This window comes from Rhopalosiphum padi, chromosome 1 (assembly GCF_020882245.1).
Source record: "Rhopalosiphum padi isolate XX-2018 chromosome 1, ASM2088224v1, whole genome shotgun sequence".
NCBI classification, from domain to species: Eukaryota; Metazoa; Arthropoda; class Insecta; order Hemiptera; family Aphididae; genus Rhopalosiphum; species Rhopalosiphum padi.
Window position 1 is genome coordinate 62,263,250 of NC_083597.1, and position 17,816 is coordinate 62,281,065.

A 17,816-nucleotide genomic window follows, 5' to 3' on the forward strand; every position below is an offset into this window, starting at 1 on the left:
ATCTAATTTTTATTTAATATTAGTTGTAACCCAACTTAGCTCATGAAAAAATGCTTAGATTAATCATGTTGCTATATTTAAGTTTTAGTATACATCAGTTCATGGGAAAATTGGGGGTTTTGTACTTGGCTTTGTGAACTAATTTGGACAATTCACCAATCATTGTTGGTGAACTTACAATATAACTTCTGTAACCTAACCCTGATTTTTGCTTTTAGTCTGATGTTACCCGTCATTTATAAATACATACAAATTGTAGGTTTCTGAATTAATATACTTAATAATAAATAATATTTTATAAAAAAAAAATGAAATTAATTTTGTATTCTTTACAAACATTTTTATTAAATTTGTTTGTATTGTGCAGAATGAAACAAATATATTATCAAAATCATTGGATTTTAATTTGTTAAAATCTTTAAATCAAGAATAAATTCTATAGATTCTATAAACTTTTCTTATTTTAAATCTGGTTACTGCTTAGAGTGTACATATTTCACAGTTTTTTTTATTGATGAATGTTATTAAAAGAATAATTACATCAAACAAGTAATTTATTGTTTTTAGTTAATTCCTACCACTATTTTGGTTAAATTAAAAGATGTTCCACTCATTAAATTAACTGAAGCAGCTCATAAATATATATCTTTAATCTCTGAAAATGAAACCTTATTAATAGTAAGTTGAATTTTGAATTAATAATTATTGTATCATAATTTTTTCATCAAGTTAGTTAACATTTAGGACATGATAGACAACAGCACAAATGAAGTAATACTAAAAACTGAAAATAATGAAAATATCAACAATCGTTTAAAGGAATTTATGTTTGAAAACAACAAGATAATAAACATAAATGATTTGATTGAAAACGAAGAAGAATTCAAATCAGGTTTAAATTAAATGAATAATTGTTTTAGCTATTATTATATATATTATATACATTTTAGATCAATCTTTATTAGAATGTGTTGTTCCTGTCTTGAAACCGGGTACTATAGTTTATTTGACTGCTTTTATCAATATGGATGAAATGTATATTAGAAAGTTAGAAGACTATGATGATGAATTTCATAATTTATTAGAAAAAGTTGATAAATTCTGTTTATCTGGTAAATACAAATATTAAATTATAAATTAGAATTTATTAGCTACAAATTTTTGAATTTTTGTTTTAGCTAAACCAATTAATAGGCCTCTAATAATTGGTCAAATTGTTGGAGCTCAGTCTACATTAGACAATAGTTTTTATAGGGGTAAAGTTTTAAAAAAAATTGATGATGTCACTTATTCAATACAGTTTATTGACTTTGGTGATAAGGATAACGTACCTCTGTCAAAAATATTTGAAATTCCTACTGATTTTATGGTAATACTTTATTATTAATCAATTAAGTTATTTATTAATAATTTTATAATTGTTTCTTAGGTTCCTTCAACTATTATAGAAATTAATCTTAAAGGTATTAAGTCTCATTCAATGAGTATTGAAGCATCAAACTATATTACAAATTTATTATCAACATATGAGCCGTTGTCAATAGTAAGTTTTGTTTGAATATTCTGTAACTAAAGACTAAATTTAACTACATTTAATAATTACAATTTATTATGTATTATAGAAATGATTTTATAGGAAATATAATTTATTTTTGAATTTTTTTTTAGGATTTTGACAATACATTACCTATTAAAGATGTAACGTTAGTAATAATTAAAAATAATGAAAATGTTGCTGAAATGTTAAATAAACTTCTCAAGGATAAAGATGATGATATACCTAATAATATTGTTGAAGATAAACTTATGCAAGGTATAAACATAACATTTTTTTTTATTATTGCTTTTTAAAATAATAATTATTAAAAATGATAATGTAATTTATATACTATAAAAACTGGTTGTAAAGTACTTAAAAAAAAAAATAGGAATGGGGTTTTCAACCTCTCTAAACCTTTGGCTTCCTATTGCTCTGTCTTTTATTTTATGCCATTTCATTATACACTGATCCTGCTCTTTGCATTGTTGTATTTCTATGTCACAAATTGAGTATATTTTTTAAGTATTCTTCCATCTATGGCCTTTAATTCCATGAGTTATTTCCCCATTATGATTTTCAATTGATTTCAAGATCAGGATAAAATATTTATGTTATCTGATTATCCTGTAAAAAATTCTTATATATGTATTACTTTGTAAGAGTTCTTTTTAGGTTTCTTATAGTTTCTTGTTTAGGAAGCTTCTTTTTATGATTTTTTTAACTTAAATTTTTTTTTTGTTTGTGTTATTAAATCCAATGTAATTTTCTAAATAGAATTATTAATTTAAATAATATATTAAAGATGCAATTTATAAAATATAAAAAAAATGAATATACTGAATGCATATTTTTTCAAGTTTCAGTATTTACTGAGTATTTTTAATCAATTTTATTGGATTATTCAAAGGATATTTTAAGGTTTTTCTTTTTTTGGAGTTGAATGCATAATAGCATCAACATCTTATTTAAATGTTTAAGAATCTACTTTCTAGTTATAACCAATGATTGTCATTTATTTATGTAGTACATACTTGATTTCCTATTAGAGTAACAGCAAGTTCATATTATTAGATTGAGCAGAGCAATGAATATATTGATTTTGTAATTAGTTTTTTTCTGTCTGTATCATTATATTTTTGGGCAGTAAAAATTTTTCTATTAAAAACTTAGGTGGTTTCTGATTGTAAATTAAATCTATACCACGACTCCGTACCATGAGAGAACACATACGGCAATGTAATCGACTAGTTCCGATAGCGAACGACTTGTTTCGGCTTGAGATTGTTTAGTGGAGGGGAACGCTCTTTTGCTCGAAAAACAACGAGTTTTGTTTGGCCGTCGTATGCGTTCTCTCGTGGTACAGAGTATAATATTAGGAATTTTTGGAATAGAAGGAGGTAAATAGTAAAATATAATCAAAAAATTATAACTTTTAGCATTTGACAAAAATATTGTTTTCTTGTTTATTTTTTTCAACAAATAAAAATTAAATAACTGTAGATACTTAGAATTTTAGTCAAATGTTTATTCATTCTTATTAATACCAGGTCCATAAGTTTTTATTATAGCTGTTTAAAAATATTAAACATTTATGGGCACAATTCTTTTTATAAGCTCTGAGCATTTAAAAGTTTAAATTTTGACAAGATTCTTCAAAATAATGAAAATTTAGAATTATAAATTTAGTTGTTGATGAATAACGATGTTAATTAATTTTTTATAATTCAAAAACATTTTTTTTTTGGTGAATTAAATAATTTTATATATATTATATACGATGACAATTTCAATATATGTAGTTCAATTTTAAGATGTTACTTAATAATTATATCACAAATTTGTTCATACTTTTGTGTACGGTGGTATTGGCTTAAAAATTAATAACACTATAAAATAAGATGTTATAAATATATTTTAGGATAGTAAATATTAATTATAGAATAGAGTAAATTTTTCCGTAGTAATTAAATCAACCTCTACTATAATATATTAATGTATAATACTAATAGTAAAATAAATTACATTTAACAGCAATATCTAAAAACACATGAAATATACTTAGTGATATAGTTTCTGCTCAGAATTGTTTGACATATATAATTATATATACAAATTTAATATATTTATTAGTTATTATAATAACTCACTTGAAATAAACTGTTTAGCAAAGAACTCACCTTTTTTTATTTTATAATTTAATGTGTGATATGGGGTGAATATTATAAAATAGTACAAGAGATTATCTTGTTATGTCAAATGTTTTAATTTTTATATAAATAATATCTAATCAATTTAAAATTAAAATATTATTTTTTATTAGAAGAAGAATTAACAGAATTACCAGATATACCTTCAGCGTCTGATGTTATCATTAGAGATTCTAAATTTTATGATGAAACTAATATGCTGAAAAATGAGGACATAGTCTATATTACGGCATATATTGATTCGTATAATATTTTTGTCCGTAAATTTGAGGATAACGTTGAATTGAAAAATCTCGTTGAAAGCGTCATATCTTGTTGTACTTTAGGTCAGTATTTTTATTCTATGAAATAATTTTTGTTGATTAATATTATATCTTATTTATCTATAGGAAAGGCTTACAAAAATAAATCTCCAGAGTTAAATGAAATTGTAGGCGCAAAAAGTTCAGTTGATGGATGTTATTATAGAGCAAAGATTATTGATAAAACTGATGAAAAAACTTATGAAATGATTTTTATTGATTTTGGTTTTGAAGAAAGTGTGAATGTTGCTAATATTGTTGAACTACCTATACATCTACAACAGGTTAAATTAAGTTGAAAATATAATTCATACACATTGTTTATAATATTTAACTTCAACCTCATGAAAGTTGAGTATAGTTGATTGTTAAAATCTTGTGACGGATCTATAATATTAATTTGGTATTCAGTTTTGGTTTTATTTTTAACTTTTTTTTTATTTAAGATTATTTTTTTAAAAATAATTTTAATAAAAATAGTGTTAGAAATAGTTGGTGTTGTTCTTTGTTCAACTAATCATTGTATAGTTGGAAACATTTTCATTTTAAGTCTGTGTTAGTTCAAGTTATCAAATTTCACTCTTATTTGATACATTAAAGTATTTTATTTAAAGAAAGTTCAGTAATTAAATCATCTTATGAAGTTAATTATACATAGTTCTTATTTATATTAATGTTATTGTACTACATTTTTGAAGGTGACTCCAACTATTACTAAAGTTGGGCTTAAAGGTGCATGTTTTGAAGAACTAAATTCAGAAGGCTATAATTATTTAGAGAGTTTGATGATACTCTGTGAATTAATGAAAATAGTAAGTAAAAAGCTACTAATTTTTATACTATTTACTGATTAAATATATATTTGGATAAGATTTACCAAATCTTGTGATTTCTTCTTGTTATTAATGGATAATGATTTAGTACATAATTTATTCTATTACCTACTTATGTTATGGATCATAACAAAAAGATAATTTAATTTTGTTTTTACCTAATTAATTGTTTATTGTTGATAAATTGTTTATTAATAATCGCAAGTTTCTGTTGTACTCTGTAGAAAATTAACATCTTAAATAAATATATTTATTTATCATATAACTCAATAAAGTTGTCTATTATATATAATTGTTAAATATAGGAGTTTGAAAATTTAAATGAAGTGAAGTTAACTGTCATTAGCCAAAACATAAATGTCATAGATCATTTAAACAAATTACACGAAGACTGCATCACAATGGATAATACTATCATTAATTCTGGTTAGTTTAAAACTAAAAAACAATTATTTGCAATGTTTATAATTTATTTAATATGAACTTTAGGTATGAAGTATATATCTAACGACATCAGTGTCCCGTTAATACCTCCTTTGACTAATAAAAGCATAGTTACTATTCATGCATTTATTAGTGTAAAGGATATTTATATCAGTGTGCCTTTCAATAAAGCTGAAGTGGATAAGTTTTTAAAGGATTTTTCAGTCTATTGTTTAACTTGTATGTATTTAAAATAAAAAAATAAAATAAATTGCTGTGGTATACATGACCAACATTATTGTTTTTTTTTTCAGCTCAACCTATTACTATAAACCCAGTTGTAGGAGAAGTTTTTGGAATCAGATCATCTACTGATAATTCATTTAACAGGGGTGCTGTCGAAGAAAAGTTGAATGAAAATCAATACAAAGTAGTTCTCTTTGATTTAGGTACTAAAGATATTGTGTCGGCCGATAGTTTTGTGGAAATTCCAGAACACTTAAAACAGGTAATTCATTTTTTGCTTCAAAGTTTTGTCTTATATTTAATGACCATGACCTTTAGCTTAACAGTTGACTGTGAAATATAAAATTATTATACCCAGATAATAGGTTTTTGTTTTCTATTATAAATACTGATATAATAATTAATAGTTTATTCATATTTCACATTCTAGTGTATACTATAGTAGGACTAATAGGATACTAGGTAACTGTCACATTTTGTCCCCCAGCCTCCACCATTAAATGCATTTTACCACCACAAATAACAATTTTTCTCCTTAAATTTATTATTTAAAAATTCTCTAAAACTGGATATATATTGTGTGTTGTATAGAAAGTTAGGCTTAGTATTCTGTACCTAATAATATACCTATACTAGTATAACAGTACTACACATTTATAATTTATATTTATTTGACTCCATTCATGTCTATTTATTTGATAATAAATGGGATGTGCTTAATATGAGATAATTAATAATAATATTTTTTTTATTTAAAAATATATTTTTCAAGGAAGTTCCTAAATGTTTATTTTAAATATATAGGTAATCTAAGTACTAAAAATAGTAGAAAAATGTTAAATGTGTATTATTTATAAGTACTTAAAATAACTTATTTCTCGAGAGTAATAATTTAATTTTAATTTTATGCCTTTTGTATTTATAGACATTCATTCTGTAGTTTTAAGTTCTGAGGATAGCGAATAGCGATGAATTTTTTGATTTTTCAATGACGTTTTTTCTTTGTATATAAGTGCACAAAAAAGTTATTGATAAAATTCTTTGATTTTCAATTTTGAGAGTGGTTTTGTATAGAAAGTCACAAACATCTGTTTTTAAAAAACAAACAAACAATTAAAAACCGCGAATTTTCTCCTAAATCACCAGAATTTGACTAAATAGATATCTTTATTTTATTATGTTCGCTATGTCAAAATTCTTGAAAATTGAATACAAAATTTCTTGTAATTAGTTCAGACTGAAACTATAAAATCTGAAAATATAAACAGAGAGTTATATTTTATATAAATTTTAATTTCAAATTTGGACGAAATTACTTGTTTAAACGATAAATAACGTTATTATTTTGTTTTTATTTAAGAACATTAATCGTAGGAACTTAAACGTATATTATATTGTTATTAATTGTACTATACATAATGCCACTTTATTTATTTTAAGATATTCTTATCTATTTATACTACAAATCAATTGTCATTATTTTAAGATATTTACAGAAAGATATAATTAAATTTTAGTGATATAAGTTGATATATTTTGTTATAATAATTAAATACTAATAATGTAAAAAATTTTAACAATTTACCTTAATATTAAAAGTAAAATATATGCATTATAAGAGGACGTCTCACCCGCATGTGTTGTCTCCGTCTTACACACGTACGACATAGTCATTTTTCGTTCACCAGTTTCAATAGTGTGCTTTTGTTTTAATATTAGAGTGAATTGACCTATTATCAAACTTTTAGGTAAGAACATTATATATGTTCTCTCGTTGGCTTTTTACAATATTTTAATTTTTAGGTGAGTTATGACTTTATGAGTATGAAATTATTAAATATTTGAAAATGCTTATAATTCATTTAAAAATTAAAATATCGTTAAAAGCTAACCAGAAAACACAGATAATGTTCTTACCTAATAGTTTGATAATAGGTCAATTCATCACTCTAATATTAAAACTAAAAGCATACTATTGAAACTGGTGAACGAAAATTGACTATGTCGTACTTGTGTAAGACGGAGACAACACATGCGGGTGGGACATCTTTTTAAATATCTATTATATCCAAATAAAACATATTATGAAATATAATAAATTTAACCTAACCTAAATAAATATACGCTCAAAATTGTTTTTCGTATACAATTATATGACATTGAATTCAAATTTAACACCCTAAAAGAATAACGATCCACTTGAAACCTAATGTATAGAGTGGTACTCACTGCCCACCTTATTTTTTCGTTAGGGTCGATATTATTACTTATATTTTATATACCTGTACACCGGGAAGACGTTTACACGATTTATCATCGGTTATAAACAATAGTTTCTCGTCATTAGATAAACATTTATTTTTATTTTTAAAATACCTATTTGTATAATTATATCTGGCAGTTGACACAGTTGTGATGGTGCCTATATAATATTATCGTCCTTCTTGAGACGCCGATTTATTATCTGCAGTGTGGTTTATTGTTGTGTACTTTTATGTAATGAAAAGAAACTAAATTTCGACTATGAAGTTTTCGGAGTTTGGGTACTATACTTGATCACAATGTATTAGAATTAAAAATAAATCGAAAACGTCTAGTAAAAAAATGTATTAAACACTGAGGATCTGAACAATTAAAATACAATCGTAAAATCGTCCACGTTGTTGTGGAACGGCAGGTTTCTTTTTTATTAATTTTTAATTGAAATCTGAGTTTTCTTTATTATATTGTACTTCAGCTAGTTTAAAATGGAAAATCCGCCTGCAGTTTCTACAATACCTCTTGACGCGCCATGTATTCGAAGAAAAAAATATGAACAATGAACCTTAGTTTATTTTCTTTTAAATCGTTAATAACATATAAAAAATAAAAATATAGGATTTACTGTAGTTTTTTTGTTTTTGAATAGTAAAAAAAAATACTTTACAGCTTTGTTAAAATAGAGGGGGTAGCCGCCCGTGAACTGCTTTCGTGGGAAGTAAATTGCGTGTAGTTTTAATGATTGTAAATAATATATTTTTACTATGTAACGGTGATTATTTTCTTGTGTACAAATTTTGCTAAAACCAAAACGTTTTTTGAGAATTACTACTGTATATTATACATATTATATGCTTGCGAGTTATGATAATAAATTATGTTTATATTTTTTATATAGCCCATAGGTATACCAAAAATAATTATCGAACTCATTACGTAATTTAATTTTTATTTACCAGTCGACCACTCGTTTTGTAAAATTAGAATCCGATTCACCATGAAAAATATTAAAAACACGTGAAATTATTATGATTCATAGTATAACGGTAATGTTGACTTTTTGAATTATTGAAATCTAAAGAATTGTTATCGTTAGCGTTTTACGTGAATATATGAGTAAAAAATATTTTCATCTAAAAATAAATAAAAATAAACTAACTTGTATAATAACTATTAATCAAATAATTTATTACTTAATGATTTATAATGTTTGATAGTGTTTATTTTCACCTAGATTTTCACGTTGCTATTATAAATGGAAATCTACTTATTTTATTAAAGTCTTGCCTCTAATAATTTGCCATAAACTTATAACTATGCTTATTCTTTACCTACTAATTTATTATAATCATTTTTAATAAATGTCTTTTTCTTTTAGGTTCCGCGTACAATTTATTCGATATGTCTTAAAGGTATCGATTCTGGAGTTCTCAACGCCCAAGCAATGTCTTATGTAAATATGCTCTGTGAAAACCTGCCTTTAATTATTGTATGTATTTTTATATTATATTGATGGGATGGTTTATTTTTAATGAATATTATTCTGTATTATACATTTTAGGAATTTGACGAGAAAAGTCCAAATGGATTAAATGCAGTGACGTTAACTACTATTAAAACCCAACAAAATGTTAACAATCATCTGATACAGCTTTTAGCCCAAAAAGAAAGAGGTTAAATCATATAAAGGAAATCATTAAAACCATTATAACCATCAAACATAAATAATAAACACATATTATTTAAAAGTCGTTATAAAATATGTAAAATAAAACGACCTTTGTGTTTATGCTCTTATGCTTGCTTACATTGCTATACTCACTGTTTAGTTTTCATAATGAAATTTTTATTATTTAGATTCTCCAGAAACGGTACAGATGTTAAGCAAAGGAGATATAGTCTATATTTCTACGTTTGTGGATCTACATGCTATTTACGTTAGACGTATCAACAACGGCACGGATAAATTTAAATCATTCTTGGAGAATTTTTCATCTTATTGCGCGTTAGGTGAATACAAAGTATACCTATCTTTACACTAGTTTTTTTAAACATTGTACTTTCGTTCTTTAAGAATACAATTTGATTGTCTTTGTCTATAATAGCTGGTATAAAATTTGTTCGTGTAACAATATAACCATATATTGATCATAATTTGATGAACTCTAATTAATGTAATAAAAATCAACAGTAAGTAACGTATCCACAAGGAATGGACTGATACTTCTTAATTATTACTTCATAATAATGTTCTGTGTTTTTAATCAAATAGTGAAAATTTACTGTCCATTTTGTTGATCAATTATCACAATAACAAATATTTCTTAGTTATTTATCACCAAATTAAATTGTCTCACTTACATATAGTTCCTTGATTTATGTTAGTTTGTTTACTGTTATTTTTAATCTTTGTCATTTATAGAAAGTCCTATTGAAAATGATCCTAAAGTTGGTGAAATAATTGCGGCAAAACAACCAGGTGGATCTAAATTCTACAGGGCTGAAGTTATTTCTAGAGAAGATAATAACAATTTTAATGTCTGTTTTATTGATTTTGGATCCTGGGGTACTGTACACAAGAGTAATATAGTACAGCCGTCTGAATCGCAGGTAAAACCACATATAATTTTTTTCGTGTAAAATGTATGCAAAAATAAAAATGTTGAAGTATGAATTGTTTTATCTAAACTTGTAATTTCGTAGCTACAAAATTGTCCGCCTACATTTATGGTCGGTTTACATGGACTAGACGCAGAACCTGCTAATACCACAATATTGTACTATATAAAAAACATCAGCAAAACCGATACATTTGTAATTGTAGGTCTATTGCTTTACTTATTACCTATTTTATTGTAGAAATTCAAGTACATTTTTAACTAAGAATTTTGTTTTAGGACTCTATAACTGAACAAAACAAAGTCGTATTGATATCAGTCGACACACACTGCGATATAAATAAAGAAGTAAAGAAACTTTTAAACAACAGACATATGGGGGGGCAACACATTCAAAACGATGTATACGCCAATGGTGGTATGAAATTTCAAGTTTTTAGTATATTTGATATTAATTTATGCTGTTTTATTTTTAGATATTAATATAGATACTGAAAAATGTGTCATAAAGTACTATAAACCACCTTTGGACGTCGCCACTCAGGTGTGATATTACCACACATTTTATATGTTACAGCTCGTAATATTTACTTACTTGTCATTACTATTATTAAACTCGATTTGATAAATAATTCTAGGTTTGGGTCGCCGAAAAAATATCTTCTTCAAGGTACTCGGTGCATACTTGCGAAAGTCGTCTTGAATTCATAAAATTAGAGAATCGAATCTTTGAAGACAGTAAAACATTTGAATCTGTTAAATCTGTCAGTGTTAATATGCCGTGCATCGTGTACTTCAGTCCCAGCTGGTAAAATAAAAAAAAAGTTGAGAAACGTGTTTAACGTTTGTGCTAGATACAAGAATTTGGATTTTTTAGGTATCGTGGAGAAGTGTTGGAAGTAATTGATAAAGTCACAGCAAAAGTTGGTCTCGTGGACGTTGGAAATTTCAGTGTCGTTCGCAGCATCAAAGAAATTTTCCGCATGCCGTCGAAATACAAAGGAAAATCGCTGGTGAGTAAATGCATATATTTATTATTTTTATAATCCAAAACATTTTCGTTCAAATAATATAGTTTAAACACTTAAAACACATACAGCTTAAGCGGAATTTAGTCAAAATATTGGGATTAAAGGGGGTTTATTTCCTATTAGTTTTCAATTCTCAATCGGTGAATTATGTTTGGTCATTGTGACTATATATAAGATAATATATGTGTGTAATAACTAGTAATGTTATTTATGATTTTTTCCCCCTGTATTAGTTGTTTTTCTTAATAATTTAATTTAAAATTGACTTAAATTAGTTGCACTCTTAAAAAACCTGCTCGTAGCTATTAACTCAATATTCAGTATACCTACATAGAAGTAGCCGGTACTCGGTAGGTATAATCTCAACAAAGGGGTCATACTAAAAACACCCACATTGCAGTCTATCAATGTCTATCATGAGCTAGTGTAATATAAAATATTATCATGAGTTGACTTCATTAGTAAAGTATGTAATAACAAAATATAAAATTTGTTAGTAACTTAAAACAAACCAATGTTTATTGTCTAATGTTTAATTCAACTTTTTACTAGTCTCTAGAAAATTGAATTCGATTATAGATTCTTCAATATTTATTTCCAAGGATGTTTTTTTAAAACGTTATTTTGAATATATATGTTGAATTATTTAAGAAGATTTAAAATATTTTAAAATTAGCCATTTTTGAAGTCAGCGCATATAGTGTCATAATACTCCCGCCACCTCATACACTCGCCAAAAAAAAGGTTAAAAATTTTATCTAAGTTTTTAACTGGTTTAAATTTTACCTATGTTATACTATTATTACTATTTATAGTATACTTACGTGCATAGTATTATACATAATAACAAATTATAGTTGACAAAATCCTTTTATTCTTATAGAATCGATTAATTTTGTTTTTACGTTAATACGTTGCACACACGAGAGAACGCATGTGTACCTATGTCATATGATGCACAACGATATATTTTCAATTATCGATATCGGTTCATTGATCGCGATATCATATCGCAATATAAAAAACAAACTATATCGATATAATTTTTTTTGAGGGGCGATTTATATTTCTTACATTAAAAAAAGTTTTCATAATTATTTATTATAAACAAAAATTAAAAATTAAATTAAAATTACAGGTACTTTATTTAATATTTACCGTTCATATACTATAGGTACCTTCGAATTTTGTATAATTGCTTCCTGAAAGTATGCATATTGCATACATTTAAAATTAATACGTATTTAACTAAAAAATATTTTTATTATTATTTAATACAGAGGCTCTCAAACTTTTCAGGCCAGCCCCCCCCCTTTTTGGTCAACCCCAGACCTGAGCCCCCCTCATAAAAATAATTTTAATAGTCATGTTAAGAGTAACAAAAAGTTAAAAACAAACAACAAATATAGGCTAATATTGATATTAATATTACAAATTTATTTTAAAATAAAATGTATTTTTTATAAAAGGTTTTAATTAATCGGCCAATTTAAATGTGATGGGTGGGCTTGTTTTTATTATTACAAACAATCACTAACAACATCACTAACTTTTTTCTGTCCTACCAATGTAATGTTTATTTTTTACATTTTCTTGCGCCCCCCTATAAAGTTTTTGCGTCCCCCTGGAGGATCGCGCCCCACACAGAACCTCAGATTTAATAAACAATAATAATATTTATTAATAGTTTTCATACTATACGTGTTCTGGTCCATTTTTTCTTTTAAATATGAATTCAAAAAAAGTAGTTTATTGACTCGGTCTGGTGATAGCCGATTTCTTCTTTTGGTAATGACTTAACCAGCTTCACTAAATAAACGTTCGCAAGGAACGCTTGTTGCTATTACACTTAATATTTTTATATGCTTGAGCTCACGAAATCCTTCACCTTCTACGATATTAATTGGTTTTAAATCTTTGATGACAAATGTCATCTAACCTTTATATATATTATATATAAAAAAGAATGGAGGCACTTGCTATTTGCCCTACTAGGATCTGATAGTTTTTTAAATATATTTAATATTGTATAAATTAATTACAAGTATAAGCAGTGTAGTGCGTTTACAAGACACGGCGTATTCATTTATACGGTTATTTTTTGGCGTCGTTTTCGCTGTCAGTACAGAAAAGGATAATACGAAGAGGGCACACTTTGTTAATTAAATTAAATATAATATATTTAAAGTAATTTTAAAATAAAAACGTGTAATAAATTTCAAGACGGAATAACTAAATTATTTTGCTTCAGACTAGTTGCGTATACTGGAAATTAGATCTATTTAAGGTTAGAATAAGTAGCTATGTGTGTGACGAAAGTTCACAAATAAACCCTACAAATGGGATACAGGAAAAGGTCTAACTGAGCCTGATTCCATGAGTGTTTACCTATATCTGTATGCTAGCTAGTTGCTTGCTTATATATTTAGGCTTTACTTTTGATTAATAACCGAGGTTATTATTATTTATGTACAAAAATAAAGATGCTAATTATAAAAATGTACTTTGTGGTAACCTGTATCACAACTAGGCGAGAATACATTATTAGTATTTTTTTCTACTTTAAAATTTTTAAATCTTTAAATTACAAATTTACAACACTATCTTTAAATTATTTTGTCCGCTGTTAATGAGACTTCAGTTTGGTGTTTATATTGTATCGGTAATGTTATAAATTTATTATACGTAATATGTGTTGCGACTGTTCTATGTATATTACAAATTTCACGGGTTTTCTATGTAGTTAAACCTTTGAAACTGTACTGTGTTAAGGCCTATGTTATTACTGGGACTTTTTGGTTATGTCATGCGTTGTTGACAAGGTGGTACATCTTACGAATGTTCTGTACATCGGAGTAAACGATTACCGTCGACTAAAAGTACGAATTTAAAGCGGGTTTACACCATTATATTATTATTATGCATTATTATTATACGCTATAAAGTATTTAGTAATTTTCGAGCGTCGTAATTAATAGTATGATACATGACGTGTGAGAATTTCAGACGACGTGTGTCATATATTTGGAGCGTCCTTGTTACCCGTTGTGAAATATTTGAAAAGATAATAATCATTGCATAATGTATTAATGTGCATATCGCTATTTGTATACTGGCACAATTACTTACATACATAATATAGTTATTAATTTTGAAACGAGAAAATGACGAAAAAATTCTAAAAATGTTTGTGAAATTTCAGTCAAAAATTTGCACACAGATAGTGTACTATTAATTATTATAATATAATATTAATATTGTTGTTAGTGAATAAATTATAATTACTTTTTGTACCAAATATGTAATAAATTGGATTACAACTGTAATAGACTAAAACTATTACAAACTTACCTATTATTATGTAAAATATGCATTAAAAATTTTAAAAATCTTTAAATGTACAAATGTGATAAAGTTCGAGTCAATATAATATTTTTAGATTAATTTCAAAGGAGAGTCTATACTTATGCCTTTAATGTTCAAAATGTTTTTTATTTATTTTATCATAATATGAAAATTAAATAAATAAATAATAATAAATACCACACAATCGTTATTAGTTGACCATTTACATATTTTATATTCTAGATTAAATGTTTATACTTAATGAATATATTTTTGTGGCAATATTATCTTTGTTTGCATCACTGATTTTAGCTATACTAATAATAACGATAACTACTTTGTGGGTTGGATAATAAAAGTCGCCGTCAGGGTTGAGTTTTGGTCGAACTTATTTGGGGTGGACTATAGATTGAACGTATTATTATTATTGTCGTGTTGTGGTTCATGCGACGATAAATACGTGTGAAACAGCGGTCGACAAATCATATCTCGTTTCAAAAATACACCTCCGAATTTTTCGAAACTGCGTACCACGGTGATAGTACCCGCCGTGGTTGATTTAGTACTAGCTCGTTTAGTCGGTGTGGGAAATAAATCTCCCGTCCGGATTTCGTGCCATACGACGCGTGTGTTTTATATTTTTTTTTTAAAGCAAACTTTGCCGTTTTTATAACCCATACAGTGTGTAGTGTGTAGTGTGTATTGTGTGCGTTCGATCGATTCAACGGCAATGTTTACGTCTTCGGGATTCAATCGAACGACATTATGTTTTATTACCTACCTACCAACTATAATGCGTTTCTAGAAAAAAAAAATTGAACGTTAGCCCAATATTTTCATAGCGTGTGGTGTAGTATTGTATAACTATTATATGAGCAACAAATTCATAGGATTTTCTTTTAGTGTATGGTTATATGTTTTATATATTAATATTATTATTTATTATGGTCTCAATGGTATATATTAATGGATTTTTATCCATTTTAAATAATTTTATCTCCGAGATCGTATAATGTTTGGTTCTTCGTATGATATATGGTTTGGTGTGTGCTATATATTACGAAGTAAATTATGTTTAGGTACATATTACAATTTGATTATACCAATCAGTAAATATAAATAATTATAATGTGTTTCTACATTTCAGAATTGTTAAAAATTAATTTGTAAATACATATTTTAGTGTTATACGAATATACGATCAGTATAGACATACATAATATATTGAACATGCAAATTTTTATTTACATTTATACAAATCGTTTATAGACGCATTGTTATATAGAAATAGTAAAAGGAAGATTACTGTTTAGGTATATCGAATTTGCTTTTTTTTTATTTATAGTTAGTAAAGTTTTTTTATCTCAGTTTTTATAATTTACATTTAATTGAATTTCTACTTGTATTTATATTCAATGATTGTATATAATATATTTTGTATATTTTTTTTGATTTTTTTCAATTAAAATACTTATTAATCTTTACTCTTAACAAATAAAATCTATAAATTCGTTATTTAAGAATTCAATCAATCTTGAAATGTAGTAACTATTAGCTGTTATAGTAAATGATGTATATCTATATATTTTATTATGTAAATTTATAGTCTATTATATATTTATTATTTAATATTGTAAACTTGGAATTCTTACTTATATAATGTGAATGGTTAGTTGTTTATTAAAATATTTATTGTGCTAAACATAACTATTTTTAATGTAAATCTTATACCTTAAATAGCTTAAATAAACGATAAAGGTTTGTCATATTGATTATATAAAGGTCTGTTAATTAGTCAGGTTATTAAAAAGGTATAAAATAAAAGACTTGACCGTTGTGTCAAAAATTTATTTGTAATTTAGTTTTATATTAATTTGAAAATAATTTTAAATGAGTTGTACTTACCATTAAATGTTAAATAACAATTATATTTAAACAAAAAATATTTTCCTCTTAGTATATTAAATATTACATATAGTTTTAAATGTATATATAGCGTTTAAATGTTGAGTAAGATATTTTAGTGATATTGCATATTTTTCGATTTTATTTTATCTACAAAATACATAATTATCAAAAACAATTTATTTGTACCGTGCACACTTTTATGATGGTTCTTAATCAATAACCAATTTTCTTATTACCACAATTTGTTTGTCCTGATTTTTATTCTATGTTATTTCGATTTAACAAAAATTCGAATAATGGATGTGTCCAACGAACATCAGATGTGATGTATCATTTCTTGTGATAATAATTTATGTTGTTATTGATTTAACCTAATCTATATAATTAAAATAAAATTCCTTTAAATGAAAAGAAGAATAGATTATTTCTGTAATAATGTATTTTTTGAACAGATATATATTTTCTACAAATGCTCAGTTTTAATACTTGAATATATGATTAATCTTGTAAAAAACTTAGGATTATAAATATATTATTGATATTTGAAATAAAAGTCTAATATATTAATAAGCTATTTATTGCTAATTGTTTCAGTTAGTGAATATCGAGATACAACCAGAACCGCAAGAAAAATTATCAGTCACGACTTTCAAAATCGTTGCTAAAAAACACGTAAGGGTTTTTTTTTTATTAATTACTATTCGATAATATGTTTATTTTAGATCAAAATCAGATTGTATGATTTTATATTTATAAAATGTTAAATTAAATCTAAATAGTGAATTCTTATTTATATTTTTGTTATATTTATAATTATATTTCATTTTACTACGAAAATGTTCAGTTTTTAAAAAATCTGATATTGGTATTGGATTTTTATACAAATATTTACAATAGATGAAGAAATAATATTTTTTAAATGTTTTGTGAAACTTGTTATAATTTATAAATTCCCAAATGTAAATACGTGTAATTTAACGAATTGTGATTATTGTTTTTAACTAATAAAAATAGATTGTCTAACCGTTAAAACTTCCACTCTTCATGGTGTGCATATGAGAAAATATTTTGTTGACATCGTACATATTTACGAATTTCTATTTG

The 17,816-nt window shown here is 25.4% G+C and overlaps 1 protein-coding gene across 2 annotated transcripts in view; it reads left to right on the forward strand.

The window, feature by feature from the left end:
• Nucleotides 1-17,816, forward strand: part of LOC132932170 (uncharacterized) — a 29,529-nt gene that overhangs the window by 9,488 nt on the left and 2,225 nt on the right. For both annotated transcript variants that reach the window (XM_060998410.1, XM_060998411.1), the window contains exons 16-37: nucleotides 568-678; nucleotides 745-892; nucleotides 951-1,112; nucleotides 1,179-1,369; nucleotides 1,430-1,543; nucleotides 1,669-1,813; nucleotides 3,861-4,073; nucleotides 4,137-4,333; nucleotides 4,748-4,861; nucleotides 5,188-5,308; nucleotides 5,372-5,545; nucleotides 5,620-5,813; nucleotides 9,189-9,299; nucleotides 9,372-9,483; nucleotides 9,668-9,820; nucleotides 10,233-10,420; nucleotides 10,514-10,630; nucleotides 10,708-10,846; nucleotides 10,905-10,972; nucleotides 11,067-11,236; nucleotides 11,306-11,441; nucleotides 17,307-17,384. In XM_060998410.1, coding sequence (XP_060854393.1) covers nucleotides 568-678; nucleotides 745-892; nucleotides 951-1,112; nucleotides 1,179-1,369; nucleotides 1,430-1,543; nucleotides 1,669-1,813; nucleotides 3,861-4,073; nucleotides 4,137-4,333; nucleotides 4,748-4,861; nucleotides 5,188-5,308; nucleotides 5,372-5,545; nucleotides 5,620-5,813; nucleotides 9,189-9,299; nucleotides 9,372-9,483; nucleotides 9,668-9,820; nucleotides 10,233-10,420; nucleotides 10,514-10,630; nucleotides 10,708-10,846; nucleotides 10,905-10,972; nucleotides 11,067-11,236; nucleotides 11,306-11,441; nucleotides 17,307-17,384 — 3,156 coding nt within the window. The remainder of the gene's footprint in view (nucleotides 1-567; nucleotides 679-744; nucleotides 893-950; nucleotides 1,113-1,178; nucleotides 1,370-1,429; nucleotides 1,544-1,668; nucleotides 1,814-3,860; nucleotides 4,074-4,136; nucleotides 4,334-4,747; nucleotides 4,862-5,187; nucleotides 5,309-5,371; nucleotides 5,546-5,619; nucleotides 5,814-9,188; nucleotides 9,300-9,371; nucleotides 9,484-9,667; nucleotides 9,821-10,232; nucleotides 10,421-10,513; nucleotides 10,631-10,707; nucleotides 10,847-10,904; nucleotides 10,973-11,066; nucleotides 11,237-11,305; nucleotides 11,442-17,306; nucleotides 17,385-17,816) is intronic.